This window comes from Oncorhynchus keta, chromosome 37 (assembly GCF_023373465.1).
Source record: "Oncorhynchus keta strain PuntledgeMale-10-30-2019 chromosome 37, Oket_V2, whole genome shotgun sequence".
Lineage (NCBI taxonomy): Eukaryota > Metazoa > Chordata > Actinopteri > Salmoniformes > Salmonidae > Oncorhynchus > Oncorhynchus keta.
In genome coordinates this window covers 18,413,553-18,438,243 of record NC_068457.1, presented here as the reverse complement: position 1 = coordinate 18,438,243, position 24,691 = coordinate 18,413,553, and the positions used below count along the sequence as shown (strand labels likewise).

The 24,691-nt window shown below is 44.0% G+C and overlaps 1 protein-coding gene across 1 annotated transcript in view; it reads left to right on the top strand.

Moving 5' to 3' along the window:
* Positions 1–6,580: 6,580 nt before the first annotated feature.
* The window catches only part of LOC118379102 (cohesin subunit SA-1-like), a 51,947-nt gene continuing 33,836 nt past the window's right edge, over positions 6,581–24,691 (top strand). Inside the window, 5 exon segments of the mRNA XM_052499399.1 lie at positions 6,581–6,785; positions 22,664–22,866; positions 23,040–23,160; positions 23,245–23,494; positions 23,629–23,705. Of these exon segments, the coding sequence (XP_052355359.1) occupies positions 22,838–22,866; positions 23,040–23,160; positions 23,245–23,494; positions 23,629–23,705 (477 nt within the window). The 5' untranslated portion in view covers positions 6,581–6,785; positions 22,664–22,837.

Sequence of the window (24,691 nt, the reverse complement as noted above, 5' to 3'; positions counted from 1 at the left end):
TATCGGTCTAATTCTGCTCTGCGTGCATTATTTGGTGTTCTACGTTGTACACGGAGGATATTTTTACAGAATTCTGCATGCAGAGTCTCAATTTGGTGTTTGTCCTCTCTCTCTCTCTCTCTCTCTCTCTGTGACTTTCTCTCTCCTGATTTGCCATTATGTGTGTATGTGTGTGTGCCTGCGTGCATGCAAGCATGTGTTTGTGTCTTAGCTTGTACCCCATACCAGTAATTACCTCTCCCTTTAGCTGCATGCAGTCTATCGTTTGTGCCTGAGGCTGGTTGACAGACAGACAGAGAGACAGGAAGCAGATCAAGGGAGCAGTCTGATTAGTGAGACCAGACCTGCCCTGCCACATGGGTGAGACAGTCATGTAACCCACTAACACAGCACTTTCTCTACAGTAATGGGTTGGATGAGAGGGGTGCTAAGACTCTATTCAGTCCAACAGCCGTAATATAATCAGTCTCTCTGCCTGTCTGCCTTCCTGTCTGCCTTCCTGTCTTTCTGTCTGCCTGTCTGTCTGTCCGTCCGTCCTTCCGCTTAACAGACAGTGTATGTTAGGTTGCTTCTCGGGAGGAAAAATTTTCTGTTTCTATGGCAACTGTGAAGAGGAGAGCGTTTTATGGGACTATTCAATAACTATATTATGGAGAAGTTTGCCAACAGAGCCTGTCTAGAGAGAGAGAGAGAGAGAGAGAGAGAGAGAGAGAGAGAGAGAGAGAGAGAGAGAGAGCGAGAGAGCGAGAGAGAGAGAGAGAGAGAGAGAGAGAGAGAGAGAGAGAGAGAGAGAGAGAGAGAGAGAGAGAGAGAGAGAGAGAGAGAGAGAGAGAGAGAGAGAGAGAGAGAGAGAGAGAGAGAGAGAGAGAGAGAGAGAGAGAGAGAGAGAGAGAGAGAGAGAGAGAGAGAGAGAGAGAGAGAGAGAGAGAGAGAGAGAGAGAGAGAGAGAGAGAGAGAGAGAGAGCGAGAGAGAGCGAGAGAGAGCGAGAGAGAGAGAGAGAGAGAGAGAGAGAGAGAGAGAGAGAGAGAGAGACTTCTATGCCATCAAAAGGAACATACAGTTTGACATACCAATTAGGATCTGGCTAAAAATACTTGAATCAGTTATAGAACCCATTGCCCTTTATGGTTGTGAGGTCTGGGGTCCGCTCACCAACCAAGAATTCACAAAATGGGACAAACACCAAATTGAGAACGCATGCAGAATTCTGCAAAAATATCCACCGTCTACAACACTAAATAATCAAAAGTCTCTGTGAGAAGTTGTGAATTTTTCTGAGACTCAGTCTGAGGATGAAGAGCAGAGAGAATGAATTATAGAGAAGAGGGAGGAATGGAGAGCTTCAAACACTTCACACTTGTTTATCCAAAGCCAATGAAATGACAACACACTCCCTATGTAGTGAAGTACATTATTCTCTGTCTCTCTCTCTCTCTCTCTCACTCTCTCTCTCTATCTCTCTCTCTCTCTCTCTCTCTCTCTGTCTGTCTGTCTGTCTGTCTGTCTGTCTGTCTGTCTGTCTGTCTGTCTGTCTGTCTGTCTGTCTGTCTGTCTGTCTCTTTATTTCTCTATTTTTCTCTCAGAGAATCAGTATTCATCCTGCACAGAGCTGGGAATGATGACGGTTTATAGATCATGAACACTTGTCCTACAACGAAAGAGAGAGAGATAAAAGGGAGAGGGTAAGAGAGAGAGAAAGAGAGAGCGACCTAAACAGAAAGTACACTGTGGCAGAATACCTGATCACTGTGACTGATCCAAACTTAAGGAAAGCTTTGACTATGTACAGACTCAGTGAGCATAGCCTTGCTATTGAGAAAGGCCACCGAAGGAAGACCTGTCTCTCAAGAGAAGACAGGCTATGTGCACACTGCCCACAAAATGAGGTGGAAACTGTGTATGACCATATTAGAGACACATATTTCCCTCAGATTACACAGACCCACAAAGAAGAGAAAGAGAGAGCAAGAGAGGGGAGAGAGAGAAAGAGAGAGCGAGAGATAGGAGAGAGAGAGAGAAAGAGAGAGCGAGAGAGAGAAGAGAGAGAGAAAGAGAGAGGAGAGATAATAAAAATTAAGAGGCACAGGACAAATTTATTGAAAATGAAATATAGAAATATCAAATCATATTTTAGAAGCACCTTTGGCAGTGATTACAACTGTGAGTCTTTCCGGGTTTCTAAGAGCTGTCCACACCTGGATTGTGCAACATTTGCCCAGTATTCTTTTAAAAATGATTTAAGCTCTGTCAAATTGGTTGTTGATCATTGCTAGACAGACATTTTCAGGTCTGGCCATAGATTTTCAAACTGATTTAAGTCATACCTGTAACTAGGCCACTCAGGAACATTCAAAACTGTCTTAGTAAACAACTCTAGTGTATATTTGGCGTTGTGTTTTAGGTTATTGTCCTGCTGAAAGGTGAATTCATCTCCCAGTGTCTGGGATTTTGTGCTTCGCTCCATTCCAATTATTTTTTATCCTGAAAACTCCCGAGTCCTTAATGATTACAAGCATACCCATAACATGATGCAGCCACCACTATGCTTGAAAATATGTAGAGTGGTACTCTGTAATGTGTTGTATTGGATTCGCCCCAAACATAAAGCTTTGTATTCAGGACAAAAGTTAATTGCTTTGCTACATTTTTTGCAGAATTGCTTTAGTGCCTTGTTACAAACAGGATGTATGTTTTGGAATATTTGTATTTTACCTTTATTTAACTAGGCAAGTCAGTTAAGAACAAATTCTTATTTACAACGACGGCCGACCCCAGCCAAACATTCCCCTAACCAGGACGACGCTGGGCCAATTGTGCGCCACCCTATGGGACTCCTGATCAAGGCCAGTTATGACACAGCCTGGGATCAAACCAGGGTCTGTAGTGACACCTCTAGCACTACAATGTAGTGCCTCGGACCTCTGCGTCACTCGGGAGCCCATATTCTGTACAGGCTTCCTTCTTTTCCCTCTGTCATTTAGGTTAGTACTGTGGAGTAACTACAATGTTGTTGATCATCCATTCAACTCTGTAACTGTTTTAAAGTTACCATTGGCCTCATGGTAAAATCCCTGAGCGGGTTCCTGCCTCGCCGTCAACTGAGTTAGGAAGGACGCCTGTATCTTTGTAATGACTGGGTGTATTGATGTCTATAGTATTCTCTCTGGTATGCAATCGGATTTCCGCTCAGGTTATGGATGTGTCACTGCAACCTTAAAGGTCCTCAATGATGTCACCATTGCCTTTGATTCTAAGCAATGTTGTGCTGCTATGTTTATTGACTTGGCCAAGGCTTTTGACACGGTAAACCATTCCATTCTTGTGGGTCAGCTAAGGAGTATTGGTGTCTCTGAGGGGTCTTTCGCCTGCTTTTCTAACTACCTCTCTCAAAGAGTGCAGTGTATGAAGTCAGAAAATCTGCTGTCTCAGCCACTGCCTGTCACCAAGGGTGTACCCCAAGGCTCGATCCTAGGCCTCACACTCTTTACAATTTACATCAACAACATAGCTCAGGCAGAAGGAAGCTCTCTCATCCATTTATATGCAGATGATACAGTCTTATACTCAGCTGGCCCTGCCCAGATTTTGGGTTAAATCCTCTACAACAAAGCTTTCTTAGTGTCCAACAAGCTTTCTCTGCCCTTAACCTTGTTCTGAACACCTCCAAAACAAAGGTCATGTGGTTTGGTAAGAAGAATGTCCCTCTCCCCACAGGTGTGATTACTACCTCTGAGGGTTTAGAGCTTGAGGTAGTCACCTCATACAAGTACTTGAGAGTATGGCTAGATGGTACACTGTCCTTCTCTCAGCGCGTATCAAAGCTGCAGGTTAAAGTTAAATCTAGACTTGGTTTCCTCTATCATAATCTCTAATTTTTCACCCCAGCTGCCAAACTAACCCTGATTCAGATGACCATCCTACCCATGCCAGATTATGGAGACATAATTTATAGATCGGCAGATAAGGGTGCTCTCGAGCGGCTAGATGTTCTTTACCATTCGGCCATCACATTTGCTACCAATGCTCCTTATAGGACACATCACTGCACTCTATACTCCTCTGTAAACTGGTCATCTCTGTGTACCCATTGCAAGAGCCACTGGTTGATGCTTATTTATAAAACCCTCTTAGGCCTCACTCCCCCCTATCTGATATATCTACTGCAGCTCCTCCACATACAACACCCGTTCCGCCAGTCACATTCTGTTAAAGGTCCCCAAAGCACACACAGCCCTGGGTCGCTCCTCTTTTCAGTTCTCTGCAGCTAGCGACTGGAACGAGCTGCAACAAACACTCAAACTGGACACTTTCATCTCAATCTCTTCATTCAAAAACTCAGTCATATACACACTTACTGACAATTGTGGCTGCTTTGTATGATGTATTGTTGTCTCTACCTTCTTGACCTTTGTGCTGTTGTCTGTGCCCAATAATGTTTGTACCATGTTTTGTGCTGCTACCATGTTGTGTTGTTACCATGTTGTTGTCATGTTGTGTTGCTACCATGTTGTTGTCATGTTGTGTTGCTACCATACTGTGTTGTCATGTGTTGCTGCCTTGCTATGTTGTTGTCTTAGGTCTCTAAGGTGTTGTCTTAGGTCAGTACAGGTGCATCAAAGCTGGGACAGAGAGACTGAAAAACAGCTTCTATCACAAGGCCATCAGACTGTTAAACAGCCACCACTAACATTGAGTGGCTGCTGCCAACACACTGACTCAACTCCAGCCACTTTAATAATGGAAATTGATGGGAATTGATGTAAAAATATATCACTAGCCACTTTAAACAATGCTACTTAATATAATGTTTACATACCCTACATTATTCATCTCATATGTATATACTGTACTCTATATCATCTACTGCATCTTTATGTAATACGTGTATCACTAGCCACTTTAAACTATGCCACTTTGTTTACATACTCATCTCATATGTATATACTGTACTCGATACCATCTACTGCATCTTGTCTATGCCGTTCTGTACCATCACTCATTCATATATCTTTATGTACATATTCTTTATCCCTTTACACTTGTGTGTATAAGACAGTAGTTTTGGAATTGTTAGTTAGATTACTCGTTGGTTATTACTGCATTGTCGGAACTAGAAGCACAAGCATTTCGCTACACTCGCATTAACATCTGCTAACCATGTGTATGTGACAAATACATTTGATTTGATTTGTTGTCTCTCTTGTCATGATGTGTGTTTGTCCTATATTTATATTTTATTTTTGTATTTGTATTTTTAATCCCAGCTCCCGTACACGCAGGAGGCCTTTTGCCTTTTGGTAGACCCTCATTGAAAATAATCATTTGTTCTTAACTGACTTGCCTAGTTAAATAAAGGTTAAATAAATAAAACATGATAATAACCATGCTCAAAGGGATATTTAATGTCTGTTTTCTTTTCTTTTTACCCATCACACAATAGGTGGCCTTCTTCGCGAGGCATTGGAAAACCTCCCTGGTCTTTGTGGTTGAATCTGTGTTTGAAATTCACTGCTCGACTGAGGGACCTTACAGATAATTGTATGTGTGGGGTACAGAGGAGGCTGCTGAGGGGAGGACAGCTCATAATAATGGCTGGGACAGAGCGAATGGAATGGCATCAAACACCTGGAAACCATGGAAACCATGGAAACCATGTGTTTGATGTATTTGATACCATTTCACTCATTCTGCTCCAGCCATTACAATGAGCCCGTCCTCCCCAATTAAGGTGCCACCAACCTCCTGTGGTAGGGCACAGAGATGAGGTAGTCATTCAAAAATCATGTTAAACACTATTATTGCACACAGAGTCCAATCAACATATTATGTGACTTGTTAAGTACATGTTTACTCCTGAACATATTTGGGCTTGCCATAACAATGGGGTTGAACACTTATCGACTCAAAACATTTCAGCTTTGAATAAAAAATAAAAAAAATTGTAAACATTTCTAAAAACAGAATTCCACTTTGACATTATGGGGTGTTGTGTGTAGGACAGTGACACAAACATCTACATTTAATACATTTTAAGTTCAGGCTGTAACACAACAAAATGTGGAGAAAGTCAAGAGGTGTGAGCACTTTCTGAAGGCCCTGTATGTGGCAGATATTGAGATAGTCTCACCTCAACAGGACCAACTAATGTAGACAAGCTAAATAAAACCAGAGAGAGAGAGATTTTGACAGACCAGATATTGAACCCAGATCATCTTTGCCATAGCTAAAGCCTAGGCATTACAACTTGGAGCTAACATGAGTCTTCAGGTCTCAGGCAAGATACTGCACTAATACTGTGACGTGTGTATTGTATTCTGGTAAATTGTGTTTTGAGGGGTAATCTAGATGTTATAGCCTCCTACATGTGTCCTCTGTTAAGGCCTATTCACCATCAAACCACCGAACAAAACACTGCCAGCTAAACTCGCCCCTCCCCTTCTACGCGTGCCCGTGGCTCTGAGCGCGCCCCCCCACTGTTTCCCTCTTTTCGCGGGGTCCTGCAGTGCCTCCCCTCTCCTCGCCCCCGCGGCGCGCACCCGTTGCAATCATCTCATCTGTGTCCGCCAGGAGGCAGTAAGGTTGCAGTGAGAGGCTGCGCCACCAGAACAGCATTACAGCGAGGAAGGCTCCACCAGATGGCAGTTTAGGATTGTTCCTTTCTGCTCCAAGGCGCGGTTCCCGCTTCTCACGACATATTTACAATATTAAAATCGACACACTTTTATCAGTTATATCGATTTTTTATTTCAGAAGACAGTAATCGTTTGGTCGATGGCCGGTAAAGGTGAGTTTGTTTGGTATTTTGGTTGTGTTTTTGGCTTGTGCGAAAGGGGAGACGGGTCTCAGAATCAAGATGGTGGATTCAGAGAGCGAGAGAGGGATGGGGAGAGAGGAGGGGGATGGGTGCTGCTCCGCAAGCTAGCGGAGAGAGAACTGGATGTGCTCTCTCTTCCCTCTGTTCGGCTAGCTAGCTACATGGTCGAGGGCCATTAGCGGGAATGTCTCTACATGTCAGATTACAGGGACGCACGAGAGACTTGACCGCTGTGTTTTGCCAGAATCACTTTTCACCACTCGCTCTTAGTTTTCCCGTTACTAAGACAATGTGTGTGACGTGATTTTATTGCTCTTGATAGACGGACAGATTCAAAGCGTCAACAGTGTTGTATGCAGACTCTTATTGCAACGTTATAGTGCCGCCTGCGCGACCTAGCCACACATTGCTATTGTTGCTAGCTAACCCTAATTCATTGCATATGTGTCGGGGTTTCGGATGATGTATTTGGGAGTAATGTAACGTCAGTGTTAGTCAGGTTGCTGTCACCAGTGCTATTTGACATCCATCCTTGCCAATCTATCACTCCATTCGTAGAGATTCTGCAGAAATTTCACCAGTAACCTTAGCAACATTGTTTCCTGTTTTCCCACCCATTGCTTTGACATGTTACTTATTGTACCGAAGTTCAACGTTGGGATTCTTGACAAATTGCAATATTTTGACTCGTAGATTATATTTTGTAAAGTGCAGCTAGCTAGTTTGCTAACCCACTCCGCCCCTTTCTCTGCTAAACGAAATTTAGCGGGGAAGTGTGTGAGGGGGATGGGTACCAAATCCAACCCTGGTTACAGTCCAACGCTGTTGGTCTCCATGCTCCCTACTCCAGACCTCTCTCCCAGGGATCCATTCTTCTGGCAGAAGTCAATTATGGGTTAATGAGCATATCTGTTCACTTCTACCTTTTAATATCCACATACATCTTTCTTTATTATGGAGTTTGAGACTATTTGGTCAAGTTAGCTAGCTGGCTAATTTAAGCCCAACTCTTTGATGATTGTGTTGCACACCCAGCTTCACTGCTCTTTGTATAGAGTCTAGAGTCGGATGTTTAGGGTAAAGGATTATACAGGCAGCTTGTGTCCTCGTGATCATTCACTGATTGTCAACAAAGTGGTTATGCAACAAGCTCAGCCATGTGATTTTCCACCAGCAGACTGAACTAGCAGTCTACTGTAGGCTATGCATCATGGAAGACCAACTGACTGTAAACTACCACTGGTGCTGGAGATACAAAATAACTTTATTGTCCCACATTGTTATGTTCCTCGTCTCCTTTTGCATAGAACTTACAACATAGACTGACAATATGTAGTACACAGCCATAAAACACCACGAACTGCAGGCCAGGATATGATCATCACTTGTCAGGGCTGTTGTTGACACAGTTCTTGGTTGAGTAATGTGACTTGGTAAGATTTCCAGTGTATGTTTAACCTATTACATATGGCAAATCAACTTGAAATGGGAAACGTTTCAATGCAATGGGGTCTACATACAGTACTTCTCTGAGCAGCCTAGTTATTGACTTCGTTGAGTCGGGGGCTGGGATACAAGTCTACAAACCTCACATTTAGCAATAGTTCTACAGCACAGATGCTGCCCATCTGCAACAGTCTGAGGGTCTATCTCTTCAGAAAGCACCTTGCCTCCCTCCTTATCTGTTGGACTTGTATTGCCCTCACTTTCACCTGTACTGATTCGGCTCATGATGTCGTTGTTTAACGTACTCTAGTTGAATGCACAGATTGTGTCATACATTGTCAGCTAAAAAAAGGTTGATGTCAAACCCTGGTTATGTGGAGAAGACTGCTAAATGACTCAAATGTAATGTCATTTAGATTTCTTTTTCATGGTTTTTGAAGAACATGGAGTACAAATTCACTGAAATAGGTTTTCTTAATACCTTACCGATATTATCCAAAAACATTTGTTGGAAATAGGCTAGAGTTGTAGGCTAATAATGTTTTCAATGAACGTGAACCAAACATGAAACACTAGCAAGCTGCTGTTTACACAAAAGTTAACCAGAGGCGCTAGTCGTGGATAAAAAGGCAACGATACCGCTTCAAACAACATTGTCGTTTTTCATATTTTTAGTCCTTTACAACTACTAATAGTAGCTGCTAACTTGCATAAACTTGGTCGCCAAGCTCATAGTCGCCGACCATTACGTTGCATAATGTGTCCTTGTTTGCACCACCTGTTAACTGGATGGTCTCCGGTAGTTTGACCGTTAGCGGTAGTGCCTGGTGTAATCGTGGCATTTAGCTAGGCCACATGTAGGACCTTGAACAAAACATTTCAATTTGTTTAGACCAGGGGAAGAGCTAGATGGGGAGCCCTCCCTACCTATTTAAAGGCAGGGGAAACACTGGAGTGGCTGTTCTGTAAGGAACAGGAAGTTACCGTCGCTCTCTCATTGAAAACAATGACATCTGGTCATCCTGCCGTGGGCCCAGTCCAGTAATCCAGACGACTGTTATGAATGCAGCAGTAGGTCATGTGGAGTCTACATTAAAGCAGAGGTTGGCAACTAGATTCAACCACAGGCTGTTTTTTATCAGAGCAGATGGTCGTGGGACCGGAACATGATTCTAATAATTTGTACACTGCAAATTGACATATGGCTGTATTTTCAAATAACAGTAATTTCATATCTTGATTTCATTGAGACACGAGACATCTCTTTCTTTTTTTTTACCCAAAACTGAAATCCTAAATTATTATATATATATTAACCCAGGAAAAAAAAGAAACGTCTTCTCACTGTCAACTGCGTTTATTTTCATCAAGCTTAACATGTGTAAATATTTATATGAACATATCACAGACATGTGACTAACAGAAATAGAATAACGTGTCCCTAAACAAAGGGGGGATCAAAATCATAAGTAACAGTCAGTATCTGGTGTGGCCACCAGCTGCATTAAGTACTGCAGTGCATCTCCTCCTAGTGGACTGCACCATATTTGCCAGTTCTTGTTGTGAGATGTTACCCCACTCTTCCACCAAGGCACCTGCAAGTTCCCAGACATTTCTGGGGGAAATGGCCCTAGCCCTCACCCTCCGATCCAACAGGTCCCAGACGTGCTGAATGGGATTGAGATCCGGTATCCTCGCTGGCCATGGCAGAACACTGACATTCCTGTCTTGCAGGAAATCACTGACAGAACGAGCAGTATGGCTGGTGGCATTGTCATGCTGTAGGGTCATGTCAGGATGAGCCTGCAGGAAGGGTACCACATGGGGGAGGAGGATGTCTTCCCTCTAATGCACAGTGTTGAGATTGCCTGCAATGACAAAAAGCTCAATCCGATCATGCTGTGACACACCACCCCAGACCATGACGGACCCTCCACCTCCAAATCGATCCTGCTCCTGAGTACAGGCCTTGGTGTAACTCTCATTCCTTCAACGATAAACGCGAATCCGGTGAGACAAAACCGCGACTCGTCATTGAAGAGCACTTTTTGCCAGTCCTGTCTGAGCCAGCGACGGTGGGTTTGTGCCCTTAGGTGATGTTGTTGCCAGTGATGTCTGGTGGGGACCTGCCTTACAACAGGCCTTCAAGCCCTCAGTCTGGCCTCTCAGTAAGTCTGAGCACTGATGGAGGGATTGTGTGTTCCTGGTGTAAGTCGGGCAGTTGTTGTTTCCATCCTGTACCTGTCCCGCAGGTGTGATGTTCGGATGTACCGATCCTGTGCAGGTGTTGTTACACGTGGTCTGCCACTGCGAGGACGATCAGCTGTCCGTCCTGTCTCCCTGTAGCACTGTCTTAGGCATCTCACAGTACGAACATGGCAATTTATTGCCCTGGCCACATCTGTGGTCCTCATGCCTCCTTGCAGCATGCTCAAGGCACGTTCACGCAGATGAGCAGGGATCCTGGGCATCTTTCTTTTCTTTTCTTTTTCAGAGTCAGCAGAAAGGAGTCTTTAGTGTCCTACATTTTCATAACTGTGACCTTAATTGCTTAGGTTATATATATATATATATATATAAAAAATGTTATACAAATCTTTGGGGGTGTGGGCCTGTGTAATGACTAGTATCTTTATAGTAAGTTATTAATTTGTAATAGCTAGTTGATTTGTGTGACTGAACCAGTTTTGATTTGTAACTGATTTAGTATTTTTATGATCAGGCCAATTACACAATAAATTATACTGTAACATGTTGCCATTACACAGCTCCAGAGTGTCCCCCTAGACTTCAGCAGACACAGTTTAGACATAGTTTTTGAATTCAAGCTGAATCCAGATTTAGCACGGTGTTTGTGAAAGTGTGTGTGTGAAGAAAGTATTATTTCAGTTTTAGGCAATGACCATTATCAAGCGTGTTCGCTGAATGAATAGGCCCTACGTTTCTTTAGAATAATGAGAAGATATTGAAGCTAGCTAAAGCAAATGGTTTGTATACAGGGAAGCTGACCACTCACAGTGAAATAAAAACTTTATAGCTTCAATTGACATTAGAAAAATCTGATAGCTAACTACACCACAACCAGCTAGCTGACTGTCTGGTTGTGTTGCATAGTAAGCTGTGGTGTATTTTGCTAGCTGGTTGTGGTGTAGTTGGTTGTGGTGTAGGCCTAGTTTGGCTAGCAGTTTGTGTTGTAATCAGCTAGCGGCTGTTTAGCGGGTTGGCTAGCGGCTGTTTAGCGGGTTGGCTAGCGGATGTTTAGCGGGTTGGCTAGCGGATGTTTAGCGGGTTGGCTAGCGGATGTTTAGCGGGTTGGCTAGCGGATGTTTAGCGGGTTGGCTAGCGGATGTTTAGCGGGTTGGCTAGCGGATGTTTAGCGGGTTGGCTAGCGGATGTTTAGCGGGTTGGCTAGCGGATGTTTAGCGGGTTGGCTAGCGGATGTTTAGCGGGTTGGCTAGCGGATGGCTAGCGGGTTGGCTAGCGGCTGTTTAGCGGCTGTTTAGCGGGTTGGCTAGCGGCTGTTTAGCGGGTTGGCTAGTGGATGTTTAGCGGGTTGGTTCGGGGGTTGGCTAGCGCCTGTTTAGCGGGTTGGCTAGCGGCTGTTTAGCGGGTTGGTTCGGGGGTTGGCTCGTGGCTGTTTGGCGGGTTGGCTAGCGGCTGTTTGGCGGGTTGGCTAGCGGCTGTTTAGCGGCTGTTTAGCGGGTTGGCTAGCGGCTGTTTAGCGGGTTGGCTAGCGGCTGTTTAGCGGGTTGGCTAGCGGCTGTTTAGCGGGTTGGCTAGTGGATGTTTAGCGGGTTGGTTCGGGGGTTGGCTAGCGGCTGTTTAGCGGGTTGGTTCGGGGGTTGGCTCGTGGCTGTTTGGCGGGTTGGCTAGCGGCTGTTTAGCGGGTTGGCTAGGGGATGTTTAACGGGTTGGCTAGCGGATGTTTAGCGGGTTGGCTAGCTGACCTGTAGCATCAGATGGAGAGAGAGAATGTGGGGCTGAAAGTGCTCTGAAGCCTTCCTGTCCAGCGCTGCGCTTGGTTGATTAACATCATTCCCTGAGACCTAGCAGACTGGTGTACTTGTTGGCCACTTGGTTCAACACCCAGTTGGCTGTACTAGTGTAACATGAAATGTATGTATCTAAAGGCATTGAAAGCACACAGTCGAGTATGTTTCAGCACGGTAGCATTGCATCTAACGCTAACATGATGATGATGCTGCTAATATTTCTCCAGCCGATGCTTGACTGATTTGTTTTTCTAGCACATTATTCTCCAACACTACTGCTGCTGGTGACACATTTAATGTGGGCCTACCCTCAGGGGATCAATAAAGTACAGTTACACACACACACACGGTAAGATATATATATATATATATATATATATGCAGACAATGATGTAAAATATGTATCTCTCGATTTTTCTGTCAGAGAAAGCCAGCTCACACTCAGATTAAGGGTGTGTGTTGTTCACTTCATCTGCCTTTATAGTCTCATGTGGGATTAAGGGTTTCCCTGTAGCACGGTAGATTAAACTACCCCTTCTAACCCCCAGATTACCAGATTACTCCATTACCATTGTATCAGCAGTGTCTGGTAAACTACCCTCATGGAAGATGAACCTTGCCTGTCAGGACCTGAAGACTAATGTTAGGATGTTTAGGCTGTCTGGAGTTGAGATGATGAGAGGTCAGGCCCTAGGTTCTATTTCTGGACAGTCACACTAGCACATTGACAACCTGGGAATGTCACTTTCCCCCCAAACACCTTTGGCCAAACAAACATCAGACTTCATAGGCTGACTGCAGGAAGTTCAGCCCTGGATATGTTGTGCTCTTGAACCCACAGTCTTTATCACAGACACAGACACACACACACACAGGGATTCTGCTAGTCACAGTAATGGGTTCTCTGTAGTGAAATGATAACATTCTGGAGCCTCTTATGTCATTAGGGTATAATAGCCTCAGCTGGAGAAATCAAAGTGTGTGTGTGGAGGGGGGGTGGGGGTGAATAGCAACAGACAGTGAATGTGGGTCAAGGTGAGAGAGGCAGAAAGATGAGACAAACTAATGAGTCTCTCTCTCCCAGCTCCCCCCAGCCCTCCTCCCCTCTCTCTTCCTCCTCTGCCTCCGCTGATCTCCCTTTGTGCTCTTGTTCTCTCCTCCATTTCACTCTCCCTCCCTCGCTCTCCCTGCGTCTCCATTTTGCGATAGCTGCAGTAAGCCAGGCGGCCATTGCAGAGAGAATCAACATTTTCCTTTCTCTATCTTTTTTTCTTGCCTGCTGGCAAGAAAAAAAATATTTCTTTAGAAACCTTTTGTTTTTTTAATGTAGAGGCTGCAGCCCAACGCCTACACTAGAGCTCTGTAAACCCGCTGTATTACTGTAGAGCCTGCAACCCAAAGCCTACACTAGAGCTCTGTAAACCCGCTGTATTACTGTAGAGCCTGCAACCCAAAGCCTACACTAGAGCTCTGTAAAACCGCTGTATTACTGTAGAGCCTGCAACCCAAAGCCTACACTAGAGCTCTGTAAAATAACTGTATTACTGTAGCGCCTGCCACCCAAAGCCTACACTAGATCTCTGTAAAACCGCTGTATTACTGTAGCGCCTGCAGCCCAAAGCCTGCACTAGATCTCTGTAAAACCGCTGTATTACTGTAGCGCCTGCAGCCCAAAGCCTTCACTAGAGCTCTGTAAAACCGCTGTATTACTGTAGAGCCTGCAGCCCAAAGCCTACACTAGATCTCTGTAAAACCGCTGTATTACTGTAGAGCCTGCAGCCCAAAGCCTACACTAGATCTCTGTAAAACCGCTGTATTACTGTAGAGCCTGCCCCAAAGCCTACACTAGATCTCTGTAAACCCGCTGTATTACTGTAGAGCCTGCAACCCAAAGCCTACACTAGAGCTCTGTAAAACCGCTGTATTACTGTAGAGCCTGCAACCCAAAGCCTACACTAGAGCTCTGTAAAATAACTGTATTACTGTAGCGCCTGCCACCCAAAGCCTACACTAGATCTCTGTAAAACCGCTGTATTACTGTAGCGCCTGCAGCCCAAAGCCTACACTAGAGCTCTGTAAAACCGCTGTATTACTGTAGAGCCTGCAGCCCAAAGCCTACACTAGATCTCTGTAAAACCGCTGTATTACTGTAGCGCCTGCCACCCAAAGCCTACACTAGTGCTATGTAAAGACATTGTGTTACTGTAGAGGCTACAGCCCAGAGGCTACAGCCCAAAGCCTACACTAGAGCTCTGTAAAGACATTGTATTACTTTAGACTCTACAGCCCAATGCCTACACTAGAGCTCTGTAAAACCACTGTATTACTGTAGAGGCTTTCTGTAATATAGAGTCCATGATGCTGCATTATTAAGTGAACCCCCCACTACAGATACCTTAGAGCAGGCCAGAGGAGTTCCACTCATTTGTCAAGGGGGCTTGAGTTTATTTATTGGCATGATTCAAGGGACCAGAGAATGAAAACTAGGAAGGTATTTTTTTCATAGCCAATGGGCTGGACACAGTGAGGACACATGTTATTCCCTTATTACATTTTACATTGGAGTCATTTAGCAGACCCTCCTATCCAGAGCGTCTTACAAGAGCAATTAGGGTTAAGTGCCTTGCTCAAGGGCACATCGACAGATTTTTACCCCGACACACACATTTCACTACAATATCTACTACGCTGTTGCTTAAAGACTAATTCCATGTGGGACTGGCAGAGAGAAATAGATGGGGAAGAGTAGGAGAGGGAGAAGATGGACGAATGGGGAGTGAGTGAAAGAGAGCGGTTGTGTGTGAGAGACTTCATCCCGTCACGTCATTACCCTTCAGAACAGAGTTCTCCAATAAGCTGCCCACCGGTGATGTTATTTTAAATAAATAAAAAATAAATATAAATAAAATAAAATAAATAAATATATATAGTACCAGTCAGGTTTGGACACACATACTCATTCCAGGGTTTTCTTTATTTGTACTATTTTCTACATTGTAGAATAATAGTGAAGACATCAAAACTATGAAATAACACACATGGAATCATATAGTAACCAAAAAAGTGTTAAACAAATCAAAATATATTTTTGTTTGAGATTCTTCAAAGTAGCCACCCTTTACCTTGATGACAGGTTTGCACACTCTTGGCATTCTCTCAACCAGCTTCACCTGAATGCTTTTCCAACAGTGTTGGAAGGGAGAGTTCCCACATATGCTGAGCACTTGTTGGCTGCTTTTCCCTCACTCTGCAGTCCAACTCATTCCAAACCATCTCAATTGAGGTTTAAGACAATTTAAGACATTTGTTGTCTTGGGTCTCTCTTTGTTGTGTTGTCTCTCTTGTCGTGATGTGTGTGTTGTCCTATATTTATGTTATTTAAAAATAAAATAAATCCCAGCCCCCGTCCTTGCAGAAGATTACATTTACATTTACATTTAAGTCATTTAGCAGACGCTCTTATCCAGAGCGATCTTTTGCCTTTTGTTGGGCTGTCATTTTGTAAATAATAATTATATTCTTAACTGACTTGCCTCGTTAAATGAAGGTTAAAATAAATAATAATAATTGGGTTGAGGTCGGGTGATCTGATGCAGCGCTTCATCACTCTCCTTCTTGGTCAGTCAAATAGCTGAAGTGTGTGTGTGTGTGTATACGTTAGAGGTCGACCGATTATGATTTTTCAATGCCAATAACGATTATTGGAGGACCAAAAAAGGCGATAACGATTAATCGGCCGATTTGTATTTATTTATTTGTATTTTCATTCAATACTGAATGAACACTTATTTTAACTTTAATATAATACACCAATAAAATCATTTAGCCTCAAGTAAATAATGAAACATGTTCAATTTGGTTTAAATAATGCAGAAACAAAGTGTTGGAGAAGAAAGTAAAAGTGCAATATGTGTCATGTAAGAAAGCTAACGTTTCAGTTCCTTGCTCAGAACATGAACATATGAAAGCTGGTGGTTCCTTTTAACATGAGTCTTCAATATTCCCAGGTAAGAAGTTTTAGGTGGTAGTTATTATAGGACTACTTCCCTCTATACCTTTTGTATTTCATTAACCTTTGACTATTAATGTTCTTATAGGCACTTTAGTATTGCCAGTGTAACAGTATAGCTTCCGTCCCGCTCCTCACTCCTCCCTGGGCTCGAACCAGCAACACAACGACAACAGCCACCATCGAAGCTGCATTACCCATGCAGAGCAAGGGGAACAACAACTAGAAGGCTCGGAGCAAGTGACGTTTGAAACACTATTAGCGCGCGTTAACTAGCTAGCCATTTCACTTCGGTTACACCAGCCTCATCTCGGGAGTTGATAGGCTTGAAGTCATAAACAGCGCAATGCTTGACGCACAATGAAGAGCTGCTGGCAAAACGCACGAAAGTGCTGTTTGAATGAATGTTTAAGCGCCTGCTTCTGCCTACCGCCACTCAGTCAGATACTTGTATGCTCAGTCAGATTATATGCAACGCAGGACACGCTAGATAATATCTAGTAATATTATCAACCATGTGTAGTTAACTAGTGATTATGATTGATTGTTTTTTATAAGATAAGTTTAATTCTAGCTAGCAACTTACCTTGGCTTACTGCATTTGCGTAACAGTCAGTCTCCTTGTGGAGTGCAACGAGAGAGAGGCAGGTCGTTATTGCGTTGGACTAGTTAACTGTAAAGTTGCAAGATTGGTTCTCCCGAGCTGACAAGGTGAAAATCTGTGGTTCTGCCCCTGAACGAGGCAGTTAACCCACCGTTCCTAGGCTGTCATTGAAAATAAGAATGTGTTCTTAACTGACTTGCCTAGTTAAATAAAGGTATATAATTACTATTTATTTTTTTATCTGCAAATCAGCGCCCAAAAATACAGATTTCCGATTATGAAAACTTGAAATCGGCCATAATTAATCGGCCATTACGATTAATCGGTCGACCTTTAGTATACGTACATGCATACACACACACACACACACACACACACACACACACACACACCGTGCCTTCAGAGTATTCACACCCCTTGACATTTTCCACATTTTGTTACAACCTGAATTTTAAATGGATAAAATGTTTTGTCACTGGTCTACACACAATACTCCATAATGTCAAAAGAGAATTGTGTTTTTAGAAATGTTTACTAATTAATTAAAAATGAAAAGCTGAAATGTCAGTAAGGATTCAACCCCTTTCTTATGCCAAGTCTAAATACATTCAGGAGGGAACATTTGCTTAACCCTTATTAATGACACGTTGGATGGTGTATCAATACACAACGAAGATACAGGCGGCCTTACTAACTCGGATGCCGGAGAGGAAGGAAACTGCTCAGGAATTTCACCATGAGGCCAATGGTGGTGACTTTATAACTGTTACAGAGTTTAATGGCTGTGATATGAGAAGACTAAGTATGGGTCCACGACCTTGTAGTTATTCCACAATACTAACCTAAATTACATTTTGAAAATAATAAATCCTGTTCAGAATAAACATATTCCAAAACATGCATCCTGTTTGCAACAAGCCACTGCTGTAAAAAATGTGGCAAAGCAACTCGGTTTTTGTCCTGAATACAAAGCGTTATGTTTGGGGCAAATACAACACATTACTGAGTGCCACTCTCCATATTTTCAAGCATCTGGGTGGCTGCATCATGTTATGTGTATACTTGTAATTGTTAAGGACTGGGGAGTTCTTCAGGATAACAAATAAATGGATTGGAGCTAAGCACAGGCAAAATCCTATAGGAAAACCTGGTTCCGTCTGCTCTACCAGACACTGGGAAATGAATTCACTTTTCAACGGGATAATAACCGAAAACACAAGGCCAAATCTACACTGGAGTAGCTTACCAATAAAACAGTAATGTTCCCGAGTGGCCGAGTTACCGTCTAGACTTAAATCTACTTGAAAATATATGTCTAGCAATGATCAACAAACAATTTGACAGAGCTTGAAGAATTTTGAAAAGAATAATTGGCAAATGTTGTACAATCCAGGTGTGGACAACTCTTAGAGACTTATCCAGAAAGACTCAGCTATTTATTTTACCTTTATTTAACTAGGCAAGTCGGTTACAAATTCCTATTTTCAATGACTGCCTAGGAACAGTGGGTTAACTGCCTTGTTCAGGGGCAGAACGGCAGATGTTTACCTTGTCTGCTCTAACCACTAGGCTACCCTGCCGCCCCGCTATAATCCATGCCCAAGTTGATTCTAACATGTATTGACTCGGGGGTGTGAATACTTTTGTAAATTAGATATTTCTGTATTTCATCTTTCAATACATTTGCAAAAATGTCTAATCATGTTTCCACTTTGTCATTATGGGCTTGTGGTTATTGTCTGGAGATGGGTGAGAAGAAAAACTAACGTGAATCCATGTTTAATTCAGGCTGTAACATAACATGTGGAATAAGTCAAGGGGTGTGAATACTTTCTGAAGACGCTGTATCTGTTTGGGATTCTTGCAGTCAAAATGACTTAACTATGTTCTGACCATCCGCTCAAGGAAAACTCAGCCCACAGCTGAATGTAATTGGGGACCCCTGCCTTAAGGTGTCTGTCTGCTTCTGCTTCCTTGTACGACTGGGTTCATGACTGGGTTTAGGGGAGTTCCATCTCGCTCATTGACCTGCATGGGGATAATACTGGTCCCCTTATTTTCCTTGTTTACTTATTCTCACTCTTCTCAGACTCTCTAGTTTACTTATTCTCACTCTTCTCAGACTCTCTTGATCTACATAATTTGATCATCCTCTGTCTCTGTCTCTCTCTCTGGCATTCCCCTCAGGTGAAAACTCTTGTTATTATACCTCTGAGGGATGCTATGGTCTCTCTCTGTCTTCCTCGTCAGGCTGGTCTCCCTCTGTCTTCCTCTCTTCCTCGCCAGGCTTGTTGGCTCTCCTATAAAACCTCAGAAATAAGAACCCCTCAGTGTTCAACTGAATGGGCAGTATTGAAATGAGACAGAAGTAAATAGCTGGAGCAGTCCGTATCGTCCCAGTCCTAGCTGGTGTAGTGTGGCGTTAGGACCATGACTGACTCCTCTGATCTCTCTGCCCTCATTTCTCTGGAGTCGTCAACTGTTTCAGATCAGAGGACAATAGCATGCCCAAAAGTCTTCTTCCAAATGACATGGTTTTATGTTTCAGAAAACTGTGTGACATTTCAGAGACTATAATCATGTCCTTGTTTTACTAGTTGGCCTAGTTGTCTTGGTCCAGATTGAATGGCCCAGTAATTGCAGGCAGCAGTCTCATAGAGCTGTCTTTTATATGCTCTTTCCCTCTCTTTCACCTGTGTCTAGTTGCTGTTGGAAACACCTCGGGTGTTTTTGTTTTGAGTTCGGACAGGATCATTTTTCTTATGAGTGATGCTCTTTGGAGTGCAGAAGCTTGAATACTGTGTGTGTGTGTGTGACTCCAGGTTAAGCTGTGTGTTTGTGTGTGATCTCTAAGAATCAGAGTGCCTGTTAAAATGCATAATTGATGTAGGCAACACCTTCTCTCTCACTTCCCCATGGAGCCGTCTGGGAGTGAAGCGTCATGCTCTGCCAAATGCTAGGATATTTTACAGTTGACTGCTGTCCTCCTCCTCCAAAGAGGTGTGTTGTCCTCATCTTCAGTGCTGTTAGTTCCCACAGCTGTGTTGGACAGAGGCAGCCGAGTGACCGTACTCTCTATCCTTGTTCCCGTTATGACAGCATTCTTATGGCCGACTTTATTCAGGTGACGTAGGAGATCGTATAATGTGGAAGGGTGATAATGTGGGTGATGTGTTATTATCCGAGAGGTCGTTATACTTGAAAACAGTGGAGATCCTCAACAGCAGTGAAAGGGACATCTAACGAATCCCCAGAGATCACAATGGATATCTTCATCTCTTTTGTGCCTTCTTACCCCCTGTCCCTCTCCCCCCTCCTCTTTCCCCAATCTCCCCCCTCCATCACTCTCTCCTCCCCACCCAGTCCAATCTCACTGATCAGCCAATCAGGGGAGGGGGGCTTATGACCCACAAAGGTTGCCATGGCAATGCCTGCCTGCCTCCCGGAGTACATGTCATGCATGTTAAGTGGCTTACACACACACACATAGTTATGTGTGTTCGGTCAGACCACCGATGATAAAATATGAGCCCTGCATAACTCTCTCTAATGTGTTATACAAGCCCTCGCTGTGTGTGTGTGTGTGATCTCTCTCATTGATTCTAAGCAGGATTAGCCTATTATAGCAGAGGATGCGCTGGTTATTCTGTGTTGTATGACACACACACACACATTCCTGATGCCACTGCACCACCTGTAATGTCAGGGTGAGCGCTTCAGAGCCTCCAAGCAGTGAAATCACACAATTCCACTCTCTCTGTCTCTCCTTGTGGTGCTGCTCTGCTCCGTGAGAAAGGGACACACACACACACACACACAAACCTCTCACCCGGGCAGCTCCCAAAGCTGTCAGAGCCCAGTAACTGGAATACAGATACCACAGGTGTATGTTGGCTGCTCTCTTTTTAACAGTGAACAGACACTCCCTCCAGGCTTCTTTGTGAGAGAGAGAGATCGATGTTAATTAAGGAGTATTAGTAACAGTAGTCTTCAGTCAATGGCCAATAACAACTCTGGCAGACAGCCATCTCTGGCCTTCTGCCAAGGTGACGCACAGCTTTCAAATACTATCTGAACCCAGTCACACAGATTTCCCCTGTTGCTTTTGCCTTCTATTGTCCAGAGAGAGAGAATCTAGAATTGGGGAGAGAAGGAAGGGAGGAGAGGCAGAGATGGAGAGCACACATTTCAGCCAGCAGTGGGACTGTAGTGATCCCTGGAGAGATGCTACGAGAAGTGTGGTGGTGGTAGGGGGGCTGTACTGCATAATGACAGTAGCTGATGGTTAGCATTCAGGATTTCCCTCTGTGTTTTTACAGCTCTTCACATCCTACCACCTTTTGGAAGGACTTGTGGTCCTTCTGTGGCTCAGTTGGTAGAGCATGGCGCTTGTAACGCCAGGGTAGTGGGTTCGATTCCCGGGACCACCCATACGTAGAATGTATGCACACATGACTGTAAGTCGCTTTGGATAAAAGCGTCAGCTAAATGGCATATATTATTATTTTATTATTATTATATTATTTTATTAGTTAACCTCAATGTCTACCATTACATGGTACCCAATATTGGGTAAAAAATATACTGACATTTTCTACTTACAAGTCCAATCAACAATTTACTTTAATTGATAAATAAATCAATAAACTATCATATGTGTATATTATAGACAGGTACAAACTAGCTATATTTTGTCTATTTTCACAAACATCAATAAACAAGAGTTGATAAAGCTGAGTGTCCACCATCTCTTCCCTCTCATCACTTATCTCTGTGTGCCTGCTGTGTGTGACGGACAGACAGAGGGGTGTGTGTGTTGGTAACAGACTCACTCGGCTGGTGTGCTCAAGCTCTCTCCAGTTTCTCTGTGTGTGAGAACATTTAAATACAGTCTCTCCTAGCCTGCCCCCTACTGTTGTTTAAGCCCAGTCTCAGCCACACACACACACTCACCCTCCATAACACTCCCTAAACACACTCAACAAAGAGACAAAACATAACATAAACTCGCGTTTAACTTATTGAGAGGTTAAATTAATTTTCAAATGATTAAAACATTGTGAAAGCTGTATAAAGTGTGTTTATTTAGATGGAGGTGAGAGGACTTTGTGGATCATACTGCCATTGGTGGCCGAAGCTGGGTACTGCACCCACTCGTTGATATTTACTACACTAGGCCTAATATTTAGTAATGACTGTTATTTTTATAAATGGGGCCAGGGGTTTTTTCCTATCCAGGCAAACAAATTGACTAGGACAAACGTTAGATCTAACCTATAGAAGGAGCCCTAGAGTTTTCCTGACCTTGCAACCCTGAAAAACTCTGGGGTCTAAATCAGTAACAAATGATTTTCCCATTTTCATAAAGGATCAGATTTTTTACTTTAAGTTGAAATCATGTTTTTTGAAATTATTAGAATTTATAATGTTGTGGTTGAAATGATTTAAATCTAATTGAATTGTTTAGAATGTTGTTGACATGATTAGACCTCTTTCTGTTTGAAACGATACTCTCGACACGCCCCCTCTAGACTTTACTGTTGCACTTCCTTAAGTGGCCAGTTGGTGTCTCCATTTCCACTCTTTCTCCTCTACTCTGCCTGCTTTCTTTCTTTCCTTCTCCTCCCTACCTTCTATCTCTCCTCTACTACTCATTCTTTCACCTATCATTCCTTTTTTCGTTCTCTTTTTCAAGTTCTGTAAATGTTGAGAATATTCCAAACCAAATCACCAGACCATTTGTGACAAATGGCTAAACTGTGGTTCTCTCTCTCTCTCTCTCTCGCTCTCTCTCTAGGGGCTGGTGTGTTGTGAGAGCTGTGTCTCCAGTGTTGAGTGAATTTGGTCACCCCTCTGTAACCCCCACCACACACGCGCACGGCTGACTCACCCCCCCACCCCCCGCCCTCCAGCGGACCACACACACCCACTCTTTCCTGAGGACACACACCCCTCCCCTGCAGCAGTCAGGATGATCACCTCTGAGCTGCCTGTCCTACAGTGAGTCTTTCCCCGTTGCATCGTCAACCAAAGCCTCATTAAGAGATCACAACGCACCCCTGATGCAGTAATTAGTAGAACGTAGGTGTATGTGTAATGTATGTTGTGACTGCTGAGTGTGGGTAGATTTATGTATGTATGTCCCTCAGTATAAGTGTGGGTGTGTGTTGCAGGGAATCGTCCAATGAGAGCGGAGCGGCAGACACAGTGAGTCTGAGTGTGAGTGTGAGTGAGCTGGAGGACCCGACAGACACTAAAGGCAAGAAGAAGAGAGGGAGGCCTGGCAGACCACCAGTAAGAACACCTTTCTACGAGGTTCCTTCTCTCTGCATAGTCTCTTCCTGTATATCTGTAACCCTTTGCCCCTCCCTTTTTAAGGCAGCCAATAAGAAGCCTCGGAAGTCCCCAGCGGAGAAGGCTACAGGCGGGGCTAAAGGGAGGAAGGCCAATGGGGTCCCTCAGACCAACGGCGAGGGAGGAGACCCCGTCACTCTGTTTGAGGTGGTCAGAATGGGAAAGAGTGCCATGCAGTCTGTGGTGGATGACTGGATCGAGTCGTACAAGCAGGACAGAGACATCGCCTTACTGGACCTCATCAACTTCTTTATCCAGTGTTCTGGCTGCAAAGGTATTACTGTTAACCGCTACCGACACACCAGACAACATTCTGATTTATATAGGCCCCATTTCCAGGTTGGTTGTTGAACTGTTGTATTGTGGTTGTTAAAAGGTTGTATTGTGGTTGTGCGTAACCCTCTTCAGGCACGGTGCGCATCGAGATGTTCCGGAACATGCAGAACGCGGAGATTATCAGGAAGATGACAGAGGAGTTTGACGAGGTAATGCATCAAAGCTGTCATTGGTCAGATGAGGGGAGGGAGGGAGGATGTAGACTGACGTGTGTATTAATGTATTGATGTACGTCAAGGACAGTGTGACAACTGATGATTATAAAAAGGGCTTTATAAATAAATCTTAATTGATTGACGACCCTCTCACCATGCCCTCACCCCAGTAATAGATCAACATGTTTATCTGTGGTCTGCAGGACAGTGGGGACTACCCTCTCACCATGCCCTCACCCCAGTAATAGATCAACATGTTTATCTGTGGTCTGCAGGACAGTGGGGACTACCCTCTCACCATGTCCTCACCCCAGTAATAGATCAACATGTTTATCTGTGGTCTGCAGGACAGTGGGGACTACCCTCTCACCATGTCCTCACCCCAGTAATAGATCAACATGTTTATCTGGTCTGCAGGACAGTGGGGACTACCCTCTCACCATGCCCTCACCCCAGTAATAGATCAACATGTTTATCTGGTCTGCAGGACAGTGGGGACTACCCTCTCACCATGCCCTCACCCCAGTAATAGATCAACATGTTTATCTGGTCTGCAGGACAGTGGGGACTACCCTCTCACCATGCCCTCACCCCAGTAATAGATCAACATGTTTATCTGTGGTCTGCAGGACAGTGGGGACTACCCTCTCACCATGCCCTCACCCCAGTAATAGATCAACATGTTTATATGTGGTCTGCAGGACAGTGGGGACTACCCTCTCACCATGCCCTCACCCCAGTAATAGATCAACATGTTTATCTGTGGTCTGCAGGACAGTGGGGACTACCCTCTCACCATGCCCTCACCCCAGTAATAGATCAACATGTTTATCTGTGGTCTGCAGGACAGTGGGGACTACCCTCTCACCATGCCCTCACCCCAGTAATAGATCAACATGTTTATCTGTGGTCTGCAGGACAGTGGGGACTACCCTCTCACCATGCCCTCACCCCAGTAATAGATCAACATGTTTATCTGT